Here is a 16,138-nt window from a genome sequence, read left to right as displayed (position 1 = left end):
AGAGTGTTTTTTGCTATATATATATCGTTGGAGTGTGAGACAGCAAGAGTACAGTGATACACGCAGGACATTGCATTGCATTGCATGTTACAGTAGTAGGGGTACATTCCTGCAACAGCCTACTGTATGTGTGTATATTCATTCTGCGGGTGTGCATGTAGGTTTTACAAAAGCAAGTCCTACAGTAAAGCGCTGAAGGATAAGATGGTGCAAGAAAACCGCACCCAAACACGCCCCCCCCCCCCACCCTTACCCCACCTCCACACACGCACACACACCCCACCACACCACTACCACCAACCTCCACCCCAGCCATCTCCGCCTCCATCCAACTGTTGTTTGTGATTGGTGATTCATCACGCCACCCACCAACCTCCCCCCATCCCCATCACCCATCACCCCCCCCACCCCCCACCCCCCCCCCATCTCCATCTCCATGGTTACCGAGCACGGGAGGGAGAAAAACAGACAGTGTGCAGGGTGGGAGGTGGTGGTGGTGGTGTTGCAGGGTGTGTGTGTGTGTGCGTGTGTGCGTGTTCTGTGTCTCGTGTGCAAGACTGATAGATATGAATAGACGGCATGGCCAAAGACACTCACTCGTAAGCCGACGAATTTCATCTGTTTTGCCATCTACTGCACGACACCTTCTTAACTGTAAAAAGAGAGGTCAACCCGGCGCTCAGGTGTGTGGAAAAAAATGTCCAAAATGGTGCTCTTGGGGTTGGGAAATCCGGAATTAGGAAAGCAAAAGGTCCCAGGCACTCAGAGGTAACTCAGTCCGAAGAAGGAGGTATATTAAAAAGCCTTTATTATCTGTCGCTACTCATAATTGAAATTAAAATGCCAGGAAGGGTGGGGAGGGGGGTTTGTGTGGAGAGGGAGAGAGAGAGAGGGAGCACACATACATACTTACAGGTCTCCAAAAACAAGAGTACAGCTGAAATGAGAAGGTATCTCCTTACAAGGAAACAAAAAAAAGGGCTAAAACCCCGGGCTAAATCTCCCTCGTTGGGTAGCCTCTGGCAACCACCAGCTGCCTGCCTGCCCAGCCAGTGATAAAGGTCCTGTAGTAAACCGGGCCGGAGAGAGAAAGAGAGAGGGAGAGGGAGAGAGGTGGGAGAGGTGGGGTCATTCCGTCAGAAGATAGATGTGCTGTGAGGTCTCGGTTCGGGTCCAGACATGAAAATTGAGAGAGTGGGCTGGAAAGGGGCCCGGGTCACTGAGGTTCTTGAGTTCGAGCACCCCTTCTCTCCTCTCTCCTTCTCGTTTCTCCACTCCTTTCCTCTCCTCTTGTCTTCTAAGATCTCCTGTCCCTTCCTTTCTTCATTTCTACCTTCACCTCCTCCCATGTCCACGCCTCTCCCTTCCTCTCCTCTCTTCTTTTCTCCTCTCCACTCCTTTCTGTTCTTCTTCTCTTTTCTGCTCTATTCTCCCTTCCTCCCTTCTTTTCATCCTCCACCTCTTCTCAGGTCCACTCCCTTCTTTTCCTTTCTTCTCCTGTCCTCTCCTCGCCCTGAGTGCAGGTCCAAAGAGTGACAGCGTGCGATGCATCCTGCAAAGTGATGTCCAAAATTTTGGGATGATTCTGCAAATTCCAGTGCGGTGACATACCGTATATAGGCAGACATTATCATTACCCACTTCGATGAACTGCTTGAACCAGTCTGGTTCACGTGGTAACCCGTTTATAAGTAGTTTAGTTCATGAGTCATTACTTCATCACAAAATGATTAGCCTTGGAATGGGATATTCTCTTCTTTTCAACTTTTAAATTAATCTTTATTTGTAATGCAACAGGAGAGCCCCAGTTATGGCACTGTCTGCAAAGATTTCTCCACTGTTCTTTGCTGCAGCTGATGTCTGCCTCTAGTTTTGTGTTGATAAATCCGACAATATGATCTTGATTGTGTCAAACCACACGGTCATGCACGCAAATCTGCAGTGCACACACATCTTCCTTTACCACTTTCATGCATCAGTTTCACATCTTCTAAAGCCCCCACGAAAACAAAACAGGCTGTTTGTGTGTGTGTGTGTGTGTGTGTGTGACTGCTGCATGCCATGCATTCAAGTTTGAGAGAGAGAGAGAGAGAGAGAGAGAGAGAGAGAGAGAGAGAGAGAGAGAGAGAGAGAGAGAGAGAGAGAGAGAGAGAGAGAATAACACTGTTATCCACACACACACACAGCTTTATCTTCCAATTAGTTTGCCTTGCTTCCAGCCCCTTTCATGCACCAGTGTTTCTGATGTTTTTTTAATGCCTCCCTGTTAAATAAAAACAGGTTCTGTATGTCTCCAATACTGTTATGGCAACTTTTAACAGCACTTTGGATACCTAATGTCTCCACACACACCAAGGCCACACACCGAGCTCGCTTATGCGCTGAGAGCTTACCCAAACAACGTTGGCTGAATACTACACTTCCCTCAATCTGTAACCCAAATACAATCATTCAGCGGTGAACACAAACCCAGTTTATGACAGTCGTTATTATTACCATGTTGGGACTGCACTGAGATGCCAGAAGACCTTAAATTAGGCACAAGTGGAATGGGGCAGCCGTGGCCTAGTGGATAGGGAGGTGGACTTAAGATCCGAGGGTTGCAGGTTCAAATACCACCATTACTTCTCCCTACACCTCTATCCATGGCTGAAGTGCCCTTGAGCAAGGCACCTATTCCCAACATTGTTCAAGGGACTGTAACCAATATCTAAAAATACCTAAAATAGCTGCAAGTCGCTTTGGATAAAAAGCGTCGGCTAAGTGTAATGTAATAATTTAAAAAGTGGAAGGCCCTTTGCAAACTTGCCTTCAAAGTTCTACTTACAACCAGTCCAGCCCAGCCCATCCCAGTCCAGCTCCGGCCTTCCTAGTATGATTGTGTACACACTATTTTCACTGAAAAATCTGGAATGAAAAAGGAAAGTGTGCAAAGGGAGGCTCTTGTTCCAAACGTTCACTTACTGGCACTAGGTTCCTATGCCTTTCATTTCATACCTCTGAAGTTATGCCATCCTGGGAAAGACCTGGACTATATGAACGGACGGTTGGTTGTGTTGGCCGTTCTGGATCAATTTCTGCTTCTAAGTCGTGGACAATGCCTGTATACAGCAGGAAGCAGAGAGAGCTCTGTTTTATATATAAATCTAATTGCCGTTCTGTAGTAACAGTCTCAGATTTATCGGCTCTATAATAAACAAAAAGGGTTTGTGACATTTGGCTATTGTATAACACTATTATTACTATAATAACACTATTATGACTACACAGAAGGTTAATTACAAGTAGGCCTACAACAGTTAGAAAGTAAAGCATTGCTTTAACACAGTAATAGTACTAGTAACAGTAGCTTCTACTACTACTACTACTATCACTTCTACTTTCACTACTTCTACTACTACTACTATCAATTGCTACTGCTGCTGCTGCTGCTGCTACTGGGACTAGTAGAAGTAATAGTAAGTTGTGGAAGTCGTCACCCCATTGGACCCTCACTATTTGAGCAGACTTTGAGCCTCCTGTCATGGGCAACATAGTGTAAAAACAGCAAGCTCAGCACAAAGTAGGAAATTAATCAAACACTTCCACTCAAGTCATACACACAGAACAGCAGCCAGCCAGACGGAGGTAACAAAATGTTCACTGTGATTAACGTCCTGGGGGAAACACAACCTTGTTGGAGATGCTCCGAAATTGAGTTCTCCAGCAAGTTACGAATGTTGTTGTTTACACACAGACAGATGTGGTACAATGTAGTCATCACAGACAGTGTGGCTCTCCCTCTGTCACACACGCTCGCCGTGCAGATGAGGTCTGTTGCCTAGAGCGTGCCTCTTGTGTTTGGGCGACAGAGATAGACTATATCTTGTTAGCAATTTGTAGTCTGTGGGGTGCAACAAAAACCGGCCAGGTGGACAGTCAGCCGTGGCATATTATGGTCTGTCACCGGTGGCCCCAGGTTTCCCTGGAGACCATGTGACTGGTATTTTTCTTCCCTCTCTTTTAGGAGTTGTGTTTATTATGGGATGGATGTCAGAGGCTGCTTATGAGTATTATGGGATGTCTTGAAGGGCGGGTGGGGGCAGTGTCTCCATGGCAACGTGGTTGCTAAGGGGCTGGGACTAACTGCAAGGGAAAGGGAGTATGTGTGTGTGTGTGTGGGGGGTGTGTGTGTGCTGCTGACTATTATGGTCTGTACGTTGCGAGGTAACTATGCAGAGTTGTGTGAGTGTTCGAGAAGGGGGGGGGGGTGTTGAGTGTTATTATGGGATGCCTGCCCCCCCCCTGATCTCTTTGTGTGTGAGGATGTTAGCTTACTGGTCAGTGACGCTGGGGGAAAAGAGACGGGGGAAGGAGTAGGCGACGTGTTTGGCGGATTGGAATTTTGAAAAGCTTCTTGACCGCTGGATTTTTGACAAACTGTATTTTACTGACATATTCTGCTAACTTCCTACAGATAATTCTTATACGTTAACGACGACGAAGTGTGTTGTCTTGGAATTGATTGTAAGTTCAGAATGCTTACTTCTAGACTCGTTTATATTCAGCATGTGAATTGAGCGTAGAATTGTTTGACAAGCCACGCGAATGGTCGAATATCGAGCAGTAATAGGTGTAGGAATATGCCACAGGGTGACAGCCGCGTTGACGTAGCGCGCTGCTCGTATGGCTACCAACTGTCCATAGCTAGCTGTCCGTCTTCCGTGCTGGGTCTAACAAATGGTGGGCACATGATGGTCAGATACAATGATCCATACATTTGATGAAATCGTCTGCGCGCTTTGTTGTGACAAATGACCACGTAAACATCCAGGTGTTCAGTTTGTTCAGCGACATGCTGTTTGGACCTATTAAAAAAATGAAAGTTTCTCTCACCTGCTGGTAGAATATCAATAGTATGGCAATACAGTATGTATTACATTAATTAGTCATTACAAGCATTTTTATAACGTTCCCTATTTTTCATTATTGTATCTTACAGTAGGCTACCTCCACCGCCCAGCGCCCCCGAATCCCTCACTACGACTCACCATTTGCCCCCCTCCCTGGCTGACAAGATCACCCTAAAGAGGGGTGAGGAAGAAATAAAATACTGAAAAGAAATACGGGGGGACATAGTTTAGCGTGCTGTGACAGACTTGTCAAACACCATGTCAGGAAGTGAAGACGAAAGAGATGGCTTCGGACCCACGGATGAAAGTGCACTTGTACATGGTAAGGTTCAGCGTGTTTTGTTTGGAAGCTGGCTTCATTGGTTATTTAAACCAGTTAGCTGGCTAACCATTTGCTAGCTTAGCCCGTCACCACTCGGCCTGATAGGATTGTAGTGCAGTTGGCAAGTTTCCCAGTTGAACTTCTGAGCTGATCTGTATGGACAAATATACACAAAGCCCATATGACACTTGTATTCACCATATATTCGCTGTTTTGAGAATAGCATTGTCCGATGATGCATGCCGCCGCGTGCTCCACTGTCTTTGGTCAGCTAGTAGTAGCAGTGGCAAAAAGAAATGGGTGGATTACCTAACCAGCTAACTATGACAAGCTAGCTGACCAAACACGCCCATTTTGTTTGTTATCGGGCTCATTAGATAACAGACGGGTCACAACATTCATTTTAAAACACTCATGTAGATTAAAAACCATGTCACATCTGGCGTGTTTAACAAGACAGTTGTCGAAATGAGGCGGCAGGGACCAGTTTTACTGTAATCCGACCGTCTCCCTAGATAATAATATACCAAATTAACCAAATTGTTTACATCCACTGCAGTCCGCGCCTCTAAAGTTCATGCCTCTTGCTTTCATCCTATCAGGACGGCATGGGATGGTTTTCATTGCCATTGGTCTATTGATCGAACAACTTACATTATTATGAGATTGTGTTCATCTTCAGATGTTTTCATGGATAACATATTTCAGAAATATTCAGAAAAGTTTATTCCCAAGATATATCATAAAATATAATGCAAATAAAAATAATGCAATTCATGCATAGCAGCATCTAATGGACTATAACCAGCTGAATAAAGACATTTTAATATAATAATGGCAATCTAACACAGTTAGAAACACGTGTGTTTCATTGTTTGTCGGCTAGGCTACTAACAAATTTTAAATGCACATGGTGTTTGCTTTGTTTCACTAAGGTGGTTGTTTCCCTGTGTGTTCAGAATATGTGTATTTTATAACTTCCGACTGAGTTACTGAGTTGTCTATTTTAGATGAGGAGGAAGCAGAGGAGCCCGCTGCGGTGGAGCCACCAAAAGCCAAGAAGAAGAAGAAGGCCAAGAAGAGCCGTGAGAGCAGAAGCAGTAAGAGACAGAAACCCCCCAAAGAGGTAACTTGTTCATCATCATCATCATCATCATCATCATCATTAGGGTTGCCAACCGTCTCTTTTGAAATGCGGAATCACCCCGTATTTATAGGCAGGGTTCCCACTCGTGCTTGAATTCCTTGAAAATGCTTGAATTTCAAATAAGCGTTTTCAAGGTTGTGAAAATGCTTGATGTTTTGGTGAAGTGCTTGAAAATGCTTGAAATTTGTGTCAAGTCAAACTCAGTAAGCCAAATAATATAAATAGATTGTTCAGGCACATCAAAAATCTGAGGGAGTGAGATGTCAAATGGGATTTGGCATTAGACACTGTAAAATTGATTAAAATGCAGGAAATTGCATCTTAAAAATGCAGAAATTTCTGGGGGAGGACCCCCACACCCCTTCCCGCAACCTATTGAAGGTGCTGGAAAACTGAAAATTTGGTTCTTGAAGGTGCTTGAAAAGTGCTTGAATTTGTTCATGAAAAAGGTGTGGGAACCCTGTATAGATAAAAGTACCTCCAGACCCCCGCTACAATGAAGTGTCCCGTATTTATTTTTATTGATAGCTGGCAACCCTAATCATCATCATCATCATCATCATCATCATCATCATCATCATCATCATCACTAACCATCATGAACAGCACCACCAAGTTCATTATCAGCAACACCATTGTTGCCAAGACTAGACCAGTGACACCAATTCACGAATTACATCCATAACATCATAGACATATGACTGTACGTGTACACTAGAAACTACTAAACCGACCAAGTAGCCAAGGTAGTTGAGGAAGTATTTGCTCTGGACGTGATATCGACATGCTTGATTATTTGGCCAATCTCATAACGGCTCTGGCTTGTCTGTCTGGGACATTAGAAGATCTGAAAATTCCAATTGGTTTTCGCCAAATCGTGTCGTAGCAAGCTCTTTACTATAACAATAGCTGACTTTTAATAGCTGGAATTTGCTCTGGTTCGCTCTACTTGATTCGATAGGAGAATAAATGAGATAAAATGTCCTCTTGAGAAAAAAGGAACAAAAGGGCTGTTGTCACTCAACATCTGTCCTTGAACATTGGGGTCTGAGGCGGCTCATGTCCTGATGATGACAACTTCCTGTTTCCTGCCAGCCGGAAGTCCCGATGAGCTCTCCCGAGCCTCTGGAGGCGGCGGTGGTGGGCCTGGTGGAGGCCCAGGAGGCGGAGGAGCGGGAGCGGGAGCGAGAGGTGGCCAGGGGCTCGGAGAGCGAGGGCAGCGACTACGCCCCCAGCAAGAAGAAGAAGAAGAAGTCCTCCAGCGCCTCCAGAGACAGGAAGAAGCCTCCTGCCGCGGAGAAGAGCGGCGGAGGTGGAGGAGGAGGTGGCGGTGGAGGAGGTGGGGCAAAGAACAAGAAGAAAGAACCAGAGCCAGAGGAGGAGGATGATGATGACGACGATCAGGTGAGGTTGCATGCACATACACTCTGTAGCGTTCATTCAACACTTTGAAAAGAGGACCAACTATAAGCAGAGAGAGTAGAGAGAGAGAGGTTCCATTGGCCCATTGTTTCCGGGTTCTATTATTGCAAGGGGGAGTGGGGAGAAATATCCCTTTAGGCAGACCTGGACTGTTCTATTCAATGCTAGGAGTATTATGACACGCCCCTTTAGGCAGACCGGAACCTGGTCATGTTAGGTGCCCATAGCAACCTATTACATTGGCATATCTCTATACTTAAAGAATCTCTGCATACACTGTGTAGCGTTCATTCAACACTTTGAAAGGAGGACCAACTATAAGTTGGTTCTACAGGGCAGCCATAGCTAATGGTCAGAGAGTTGGACTTGCAGTCGGAAGTTTGCAGGTTCGAATCCCACACCATCCAGGACTGGGGTGCCCATGAGCAAGCCATCTTACTCCGCATTGCTCCAGGTACTGTGTGTCAGCTAAGTGTTATTGTTTCAGGCTACTCGATAAGTTTTGAATTAACACTACAAAAATCACTGTGCACCGTTACATCACAATACATTGCATTTATACATACATTTACACTTTTATCTTATAGGACTTAGCCTCTTACTGTAGCAGGGGTCGCCGGCGACCCTATTCACTTGCTGAAAATGCTTAACTACATCATAACAACATTGCTGTGACATTACAGAGAGCCAAAGTGCTGAGCTAAGGGGCTAAAAAAGAAGACATTAAGATAAACATATAATATGGGGGGGGGTGGGGGGGGGGATACAGAGTACACAGTAAAAATGTAGTGTTAATTGAACACTTTTTTTTTACTGTGTACGCAGGCATAATAGCTTTGTGCCTCCATCACGTGCTACTATTGTGATATCATGTCCCATGTGATCACAATGACTAATATGAGTGGGATGACTTTCCTCACATGTCAGAAGTTCAGAGAACGGCTTGAGGCTACAGTCTAACTGACTCAACGTGCCTGTCAACACCGAAGGGTTAACTTAAATTGTGTATGATGCAATTTGTTAACAGTGAATTATACATCTATTGCTCGAGGCGGACATCCCAGAATCAGGCAGTATAAAAAGTCCTGCCACATAATAATTTGTTCCAGTCAATTGACTGTACCATAATGTGTAATGTGCTGTATATAAATATAATAAACTTGCATAGAATGAAACTGATGGTTGTGGTATGTTTTTTTGTGTGCAGGAGCCCAAGACCTCATCCCAGCTGTTGGAGAACTGGGGCATGAAGGATATCGACTATGCCTTCACCCAGCAGGACTACAGCACTCTCACCAACTACAAAGCCTTCAGCCAGTTTGTCAGGTACGTAAGGGATAATGTATTGTCCACACGTGACTATAGGAAAATATTTTCCCGACGAGGCGAATAACACCCCCCGACGCCGAAGGCGGAGGGGTGTTATTCCGCTTCGAAGGGAAATATTTTCCGATAGTCACGTGTGGACAATACATTATCCCGCTTATTATACGACTTTTGCCAACATTAGAAAGCATAAATAGTTAACCAGTGGTTTAAAATAACATGTTTATTGCCATTTTATAGCGTGCGCAAAGAAAGATATACAAAGAAAGACATAATTTAAAAAGGTTACCAAGCAACAGAGTTTGGCTACTATCTAACTTGTTACAGCCACGTTGCGCTTCAAACTGTTTGCAGGCTGCCTCGATCACTGCGCGATATCTAGGCCTACTAAACTCGGGTTCATAACAGGAATATTTCTATCTAATCGGCGACAGTATTCCAGGGGAAAAAAGCATAGCAACCCAAGCACTGCTGTGCGCCCTGACCATCATTATCGATCCTGCTACATGCAGAGCACTGTGCGCCACATGGAGGAGAAACTGTCAACGAACTCCTCACTTGTTAAAAAAAAAAAAAATGAAATAAAAAATACTAAATAATAAAAGATGTCACCACAGCGGCCGGCGGACAGTGACAGTTCTTGGAACGGCAACACTCGGACATTTGCTGATGAATCCTGATGGGCTAGGCCTACTGTACCACTCTGCCTTTTTTGTTATTATTAACAAAACTTGTATTATTAACTTCGTCAGGATGACATAACTGTTAAAATTAATCGCTGAATGAGACTTGTAGTGTTGTTGCAATTCGTCTTGAGAGGTTTGAGAAGTAGTTGGTTACCGGAGCATCAGTGGGCCACCAGCAGCGTGCGTTAATCACGCTGCTGCCATACTGCTAAAAATCAGAAGGCAAGACATATCAGTGAAGATATGACCGATCTACTTGCGGAGTGATCTCTGAAGTGACCAAACTCGTTGCCATTGGCAGCGGGTATTATTAGGTGGGCATTACAGAAAAGTAGTGACCACCGAATGTTGGGTCCGTCCATTGAAAGTGAATGGGAGCTCTTGCACCATTCTAGAGTGCCGTATAATAATATACTATACTACTCACCCACTGTGTTCGTATGAGAGAAGAAACAAGGATTTATTACAAGCGGATTCCAAAAAAGTTGGGACACTTTGTATTTTGTGAATAAAATCCAAATGCTGGCAATTTCAAAACATTCAATATGTTAATAAGGTCGAGCATTATGTGCAGACAACATATCAGTTGTTAAAGTCAAGCAGAAATATTGTTTTGAGGTAATTATGTCATCATTTAAAATTTGACCCATGCAACAAATCCCAAAAAAGTTGGGACAGGGCCAAAACATGTTGTAATAGTGGGATAATTCTAAAAATAACACTGGGAAGAATATTTTAAAAGGAACTATATTGACTGCCAGCATGAATGCACAAATAAAATACCATCACAGAGAGGCTGTGGCACTCAGTAGTGAAGATTTTGAGGGACTAATTACTTATCTATTACACAAAAAGATTGAGTTATCAAAATTGCAGGCATATAAGGCCAATTTCTGTAATATAGAGCTCTGTGTAATCATTGCATGAGTTATGAGATCATGACATATTCGTCGACAACAAACAAACTATGACACTTCAACAATGACAGCTCTCTAAAAAATGACCATAAACACAACACTTGATAAATGCACATGATGCAGACATTAAACAGTGTTGAATGTGACAAAGCTCATTCTAGATGGACCTAAGACACATGTGAAACTGTCCTCTGATTACAGAATGGAAAATATTGCATCCTTTTTTAAAATCATGGAGTCATGCACCCTCCAGGTTATATAGAAAATGAATACTTCAGCTTGATTTAGTGGTCAGTCTGAAATACAGCTTAATGATGGTAAGGGGGTGCAGAGGTGCCTTGGTTATGGTCTTCTTACTCATGTAGAGCATTAAAATAAATGATGAATAATATATACAGATTTTAAACAGCATATGCAACTACAAAGGCATTGTGTTTTGGAGCACCTCCTTTAGATATTGCCCCAAAATGGTGGCAAATTTCAATCTCTACTATGTTCCAACAGTGTGGTTCCATCATATGAGTAAACGGGTCACAAAATAGTTTTCTTGCAGACAGGATATGCCACATATTAAGCATAACAAGAATGTAAACAAGTTGAAGAACACACCTATCAGTTGAGCTGCTGAAATCATGTCTCACACATCAAAATTCCTAATTTTTTAATAAAATGATGCTATCAGTCAAAGTATTTAACTGTTCAGTGTCATCCCTTGTGTTGTGTTTAGTCTTATCCAGTATAAAAAGCATTTTATTGGCCCCGTCCCAACTTTTTTGGGATTTGTTGCAAGGGTGAAATTTAAAATGATGACATAATTACCTCAAAACAATAATTCTGCTTGACTTAAACAACTGATATGTTGTCTGTACATAATGCTCTACCTTATTAACATATTGAATGTTTTGAAAATGGCATCATTTTGATTTTATTCACAAAATACAAAGTGTCCCAACCTTTTTGGAATCCGCTTGTATCTCTCTGTTCTAAGACAGTATGCTGTTCTTGACCTGGAATAGACTCATAGTTTCCTTACACTGTATGCTGCACTTGTCTTGCCTGCTCTGCTTGCCTTGCATTTTGTAGCCGTTTGGTCCAGTTGTTGGGATGAGCCATTGTTTCCCAAAAAGCTAATGTAAGAACATTGCTATGATATTACAGAGAGTCTTATGAAAAAGATTTAGACTTAGTCATTACCATTTTGGTAACAACAAGCTTTTAATAGAGAGGTCTGCATTCTCTCTTCTAACCTCCTCTTACTGTACTTTCTTTCTGTCTTTCTTTCTTTCTTTCTTTCTTTCTTTCTTTCTTTCTTTCTTTCTTTCTTTCTTTCTTTCTTCTGTCTGTCTGTCTGTCTGTCTGTCTGTCTGTCTGTCTGTCTGTCTTTCTTTCTTTCTTTCTTTCTTTCTTTTTCTACCATGGTAGCATGTCGGAAAAATAAAGTTGTTTGAATCTATGAATCTTCTTTCCATCCACAGGCCTCTGATAGCAGCAAAGAACCCCAAGATCGCTGTGTCCAAGATGATGATGGTGCTGGGGGCCAAGTGGCGCGAGTTCAGCACTAACAACCCTCTGCGCGGCTCGGCCACCGCCAGCGCCGCCCTGGCCGCTGCCAACGTGGCCACGGCCGTGGAGAGCATGGTGGCCGGAGGGGGCAACGGGCCCGATGCAGCGGGCACCGCCGCGACCACTGGCGGGGCGGGAGCTACCAATAGTGCTCCAACCAGCAGCCCCCCCACGCCAGCTGCACCTAGCCCTGCCCCTGCAGCGCAGCAGCCAGCTGCCCCAGCCCCAGCCCCAGCCCCACCACCTCCACCCCCTCCACCACCAATCCGCAAGGCCAAGACCAAAGAGGGCAAAGGTGAGAGCAGCAGGGCAGGCGTGTGTGTGTCTAGATTCAGAGGTGGGGAAGTGTTAGACAGAGGGTTTTGGTGGGGGGTGGGTGGTATGTATAATGCTTCAGCCAGCAGGCAAGCAGGCAATCATAAAAGTAGCTCCCCAAAGTTCTAGCTCAATAGTTTTCTTGAAAAAAAAGCGCCTGTCACAATGTTTTACTGTCATGATGGTGTTTTTTCATCCACATGCCTTGTAAACGGGATCAATGTATGTAATTAAAACGGCAAAAAATCCTATATATATAAACAAGGCTTGAAGTGTAATTCAATGCCCTAATAATTATTGTTGATATGCGCTGAAAACAACAAACACTGACCGAAGAAATTGGTGATTTGGGATAGGAAAGTGTGTGACTCTCTTACCACCATCTTACCATTCCCCTAACCGTTCCACAGGCCCGAACGCACGCAAGAAGAGCAGGCCTCCTCCTAAGCCTGTTGACAAGAAGTCCAAAGCCAAGAAGGTGGCGCCCATCAAGATCAAGCTGGCCAGCTTCAAGAGGAAGCGCTCTTCGGTAGGAGACTCTCCACTGATGACCTTGGCATTGACCTTGGCACTGGCCTTCACATTAACCTCTTTGCGCAGAGCCCATGTTATACCTCACCAAAACTTTAATGACCAAGTCTTAATCTGTTCCTCAAGGTCATGGTAATGTTAAATGTCATGGTAATGTTGTTGTTATGATGTAGTTGAGTATTTTCGCAGACAGTCCTGTTCACTCTTTGTTGAAAAATCAAACAACATAGCTATTAAATTATCTACAGTCCAAAATAACACATTAAGGACATGGCCATTTTGGGTGGCAGTTAGGTTATTGCAGAGCTCTGCACACAAGTGCTAACTTTGACATTCATTGTAATAACGCAGGATATTCCAGACTGGCAGACAGAGAGATAGGCATACACTCACACATACAGTACTACATACCTATACCTACATAGATATATACACATGCACACATGCACGTACGCGCACACACACACACACACACACACACACACACACACACACACACACACACACACACACACACACACACACACACACACACACACACACACACACACACACACACACACACACACACGTGCATAATAGCCTTCAGTGCTTGAAGTGGTGTGTGGTGTTTGTGTGTGTGTGAGGTGCAGAGTGGGGAGGATGATGGCGACAGTGACTTTGACCAGTTCTCCGTGTCAGACGGCTCCACGCGCAGCAGCCGATCCAAGAAGAAGCCCAAGAGCTCCAAGAAGAAGAAGAAAGGTTAGTAGCACGCACGCACGCACGCACGCACGCACGCACGCACGCACACACACACACACACACACACACACACACACACACACACACACACACACACCCCCTAACCTAACCCAACCTTAACCAGGTGACCCACATGACCCTGTCAGTCAATGTGAGCGTCACATGATCAGGCCAGAGCTCTAGTTTGGCTCTGGGGGTCATTGGGGAGCGTGCTTGAGCTGCATATCTGCTGTCACATGTGGCTTGCATGTGTCACATGTGTCACTAACAGACAAGGTTTACAAGCCTGTGAGGATTTTATGTTGTATGTGCAGATAGCGCTAATTTCACTGCACATTATACTTTCATAGTACATCTCTGCAATAGACAAATAAAATCACTGTATCACTGCATATGTGTACACATGATGTGTCAGTAAAGGATATTTACAAGGATGTTTGTCCAGGATGTTTGTCACCTGTCATACAGATACTGTATGATTTGAAACACTAGGTGAGTAACGTGTGTCCAGTGCAGTTGGGGTATGTCCAGGCTGAGGAAGGAGGAGGTGATGGAACGGAGGGCCACTAAACCAGAGAGAGTAGAGAGAGAGAGGTTCCATTGGCCCATTGTTTCCGGGTTCTATTATTGCAGGGGGGGGGGGGGAGGAGATCCCCCTTTAGGCAGACTTAGGCAGACCTAAGGACTGTTCTATTCAATGCTAGGAGTATTATGACACGCCCCTTTAGGCAGACCGGAACCTGGTCATGTTAGGTGCCCATAGCAACCTATTAGTTGGTTGGCATTAGTTGGCATATCTCTATATACTTAAAGAATCTCTGACTAAACAGCCTTGTAAATGATGAAATGTCAGCGTAATTAATGCTACACGACATATTCTGACAGACACAAACACTAGTAAACACTCATGCAACTGCCTTCTCTTTTTGCCATACTGTAGGTTTCACTGAAACACAGCTTCTTTAACACTTAGCATTTTCCCCAGAGATGAACACTGCACATCTTTCAAACATCTCAAATGTAAATCATTAGATGGGGTGTATGTATGTAACGTGTAGCCTTTAATAAATATGCATGAATATCCGATTAAAAGTGAGCCAGCATGAATTATGTAGGACTGCCGTGCCATCCGACAGGCCCCCAGATATCTGTTTACATAAAACGCCGGGTCTCCTGGCTGACACTCGCTTTGAAAGGGATCGCTGCTCAGCAGTCATCAGCTATGCTGTGTCTCAGATGGGACACTTTTGCACTTCAGGCACTGTGTTTCAGTGTGTGGGGCGCTCACGCTGAAAAAAATTCAGTGCACTTTAAGTCCAAAGTTTCCGAAAACAAACAAACCGACGCTACGCATGTATCTCTAATTTTGTGGGCATCTGTGGGTTGCTTTCAAACATCATCTCACTGTATCTATATAGTGACAATAAAGCACTCTACTCTACTACTCTACACTGAAGACCTCAGTGCACTGTGTGCACTATGTACTAAACATCAGTGCACCGACACTGACACAAGTGTGCCATTTGAGACACAGCGTTAGTGTCATAGGGCAGCCTCTACCAGGCCTTTCACTATAATTAACTCTGGCCTGTAGTAGCTCCGCTCCGGCTTCTGTCTCTGGCCCTGGCTCTGTGTACTACTACAGCAGAGATTCTTTAAGTATATAGAGATATGCCAATGTAATAGGTTGCTATGGGCACCTAACATGACCAGGTTCCGGTCTGCCTAAAGGGGCGTGTCATAATACTCCTAGCATTGAATAGAACAGTCCTTAGGTCTGCCTAGGTCTGCCTAAAGGGGGATTTCCCCTCCCTCCCCCTTGCAATAATAGAACCCGGAAACAATGGGCCAATGGAACCTCTCTCTCTCTACTCTCTCTGACTACAGTAAAGTGACCACACCTTGCTGTCTTTAGTCTGACTGCTGACATGTCTGCTCAAGCTCCCAGTGCCCACGTAATGCAGATTCAGTTTCTTCCAGGCTCTGTTTACTGTGTTGGGGCCCGATGGAGGCTGGCCAGTATCAAACAACAAGATTTTTTTTTTAAAGTATTTGTTGGGGCCTTTTCAGCCTTTATTGTTTTTTTGTGAGACAGGATAGTAGAGGAGAGACAGGAAGTGAGCTGGGAGAGAGAGATGGGGAAGGACCGGCAAAGGACCCTGTCCGGGAATCGAAACCGGGTCGGCCGAGTGGTAAACGTGTGCCCTACCATATCAGCCACGGCAGAGCCAAACAACATGAAAGTTGTTGCCGCTCTGTATTTCTTGGCATTC

At 44.4% G+C, this 16,138-nt stretch overlaps 1 protein-coding gene and 1 long non-coding RNA gene across 2 annotated transcripts in view; one reads left to right on the top strand and one right to left on the bottom strand.

Annotated features, from left to right (window-relative positions):
* Nucleotides 1-791: 791 nt before the first annotated feature.
* LOC134449269 (uncharacterized) lies at nt 792-3,094 on the bottom strand. The gene is made up of 3 exons (XR_010034928.1): nt 2,998-3,094; nt 2,828-2,907; nt 792-1,552 (listed from the first exon to the last, which is right to left on the bottom strand). It is a non-coding gene; the product is annotated as an uncharacterized LOC134449269 (long non-coding RNA).
* Nucleotides 3,095-4,273: 1,179 nt separating this feature from the next.
* The window catches only part of chd4b (chromodomain helicase DNA binding protein 4b), a 59,798-nt gene continuing 47,933 nt past the window's right edge, over nt 4,274-16,138 (top strand). The window contains exons 1-8 of the mRNA XM_063199131.1: nt 4,274-4,506; nt 4,982-5,214; nt 6,225-6,340; nt 7,457-7,765; nt 8,991-9,109; nt 12,188-12,570; nt 13,001-13,119; nt 13,754-13,865. Of these exons, the coding sequence (XP_063055201.1) occupies nt 5,151-5,214; nt 6,225-6,340; nt 7,457-7,765; nt 8,991-9,109; nt 12,188-12,570; nt 13,001-13,119; nt 13,754-13,865 (1,222 nt within the window). The 5' untranslated portion in view covers nt 4,274-4,506; nt 4,982-5,150. The remainder of the gene's footprint in view (nt 4,507-4,981; nt 5,215-6,224; nt 6,341-7,456; nt 7,766-8,990; nt 9,110-12,187; nt 12,571-13,000; nt 13,120-13,753; nt 13,866-16,138) is intronic.

Source organism: Engraulis encrasicolus, chromosome 5, assembly GCF_034702125.1.
Source record: "Engraulis encrasicolus isolate BLACKSEA-1 chromosome 5, IST_EnEncr_1.0, whole genome shotgun sequence".
In the NCBI taxonomy this organism is placed as follows: Eukaryota; Metazoa; Chordata; class Actinopteri; order Clupeiformes; family Engraulidae; genus Engraulis; species Engraulis encrasicolus.
This window is presented reverse-complemented; position numbering and strand designations above follow the sequence as displayed.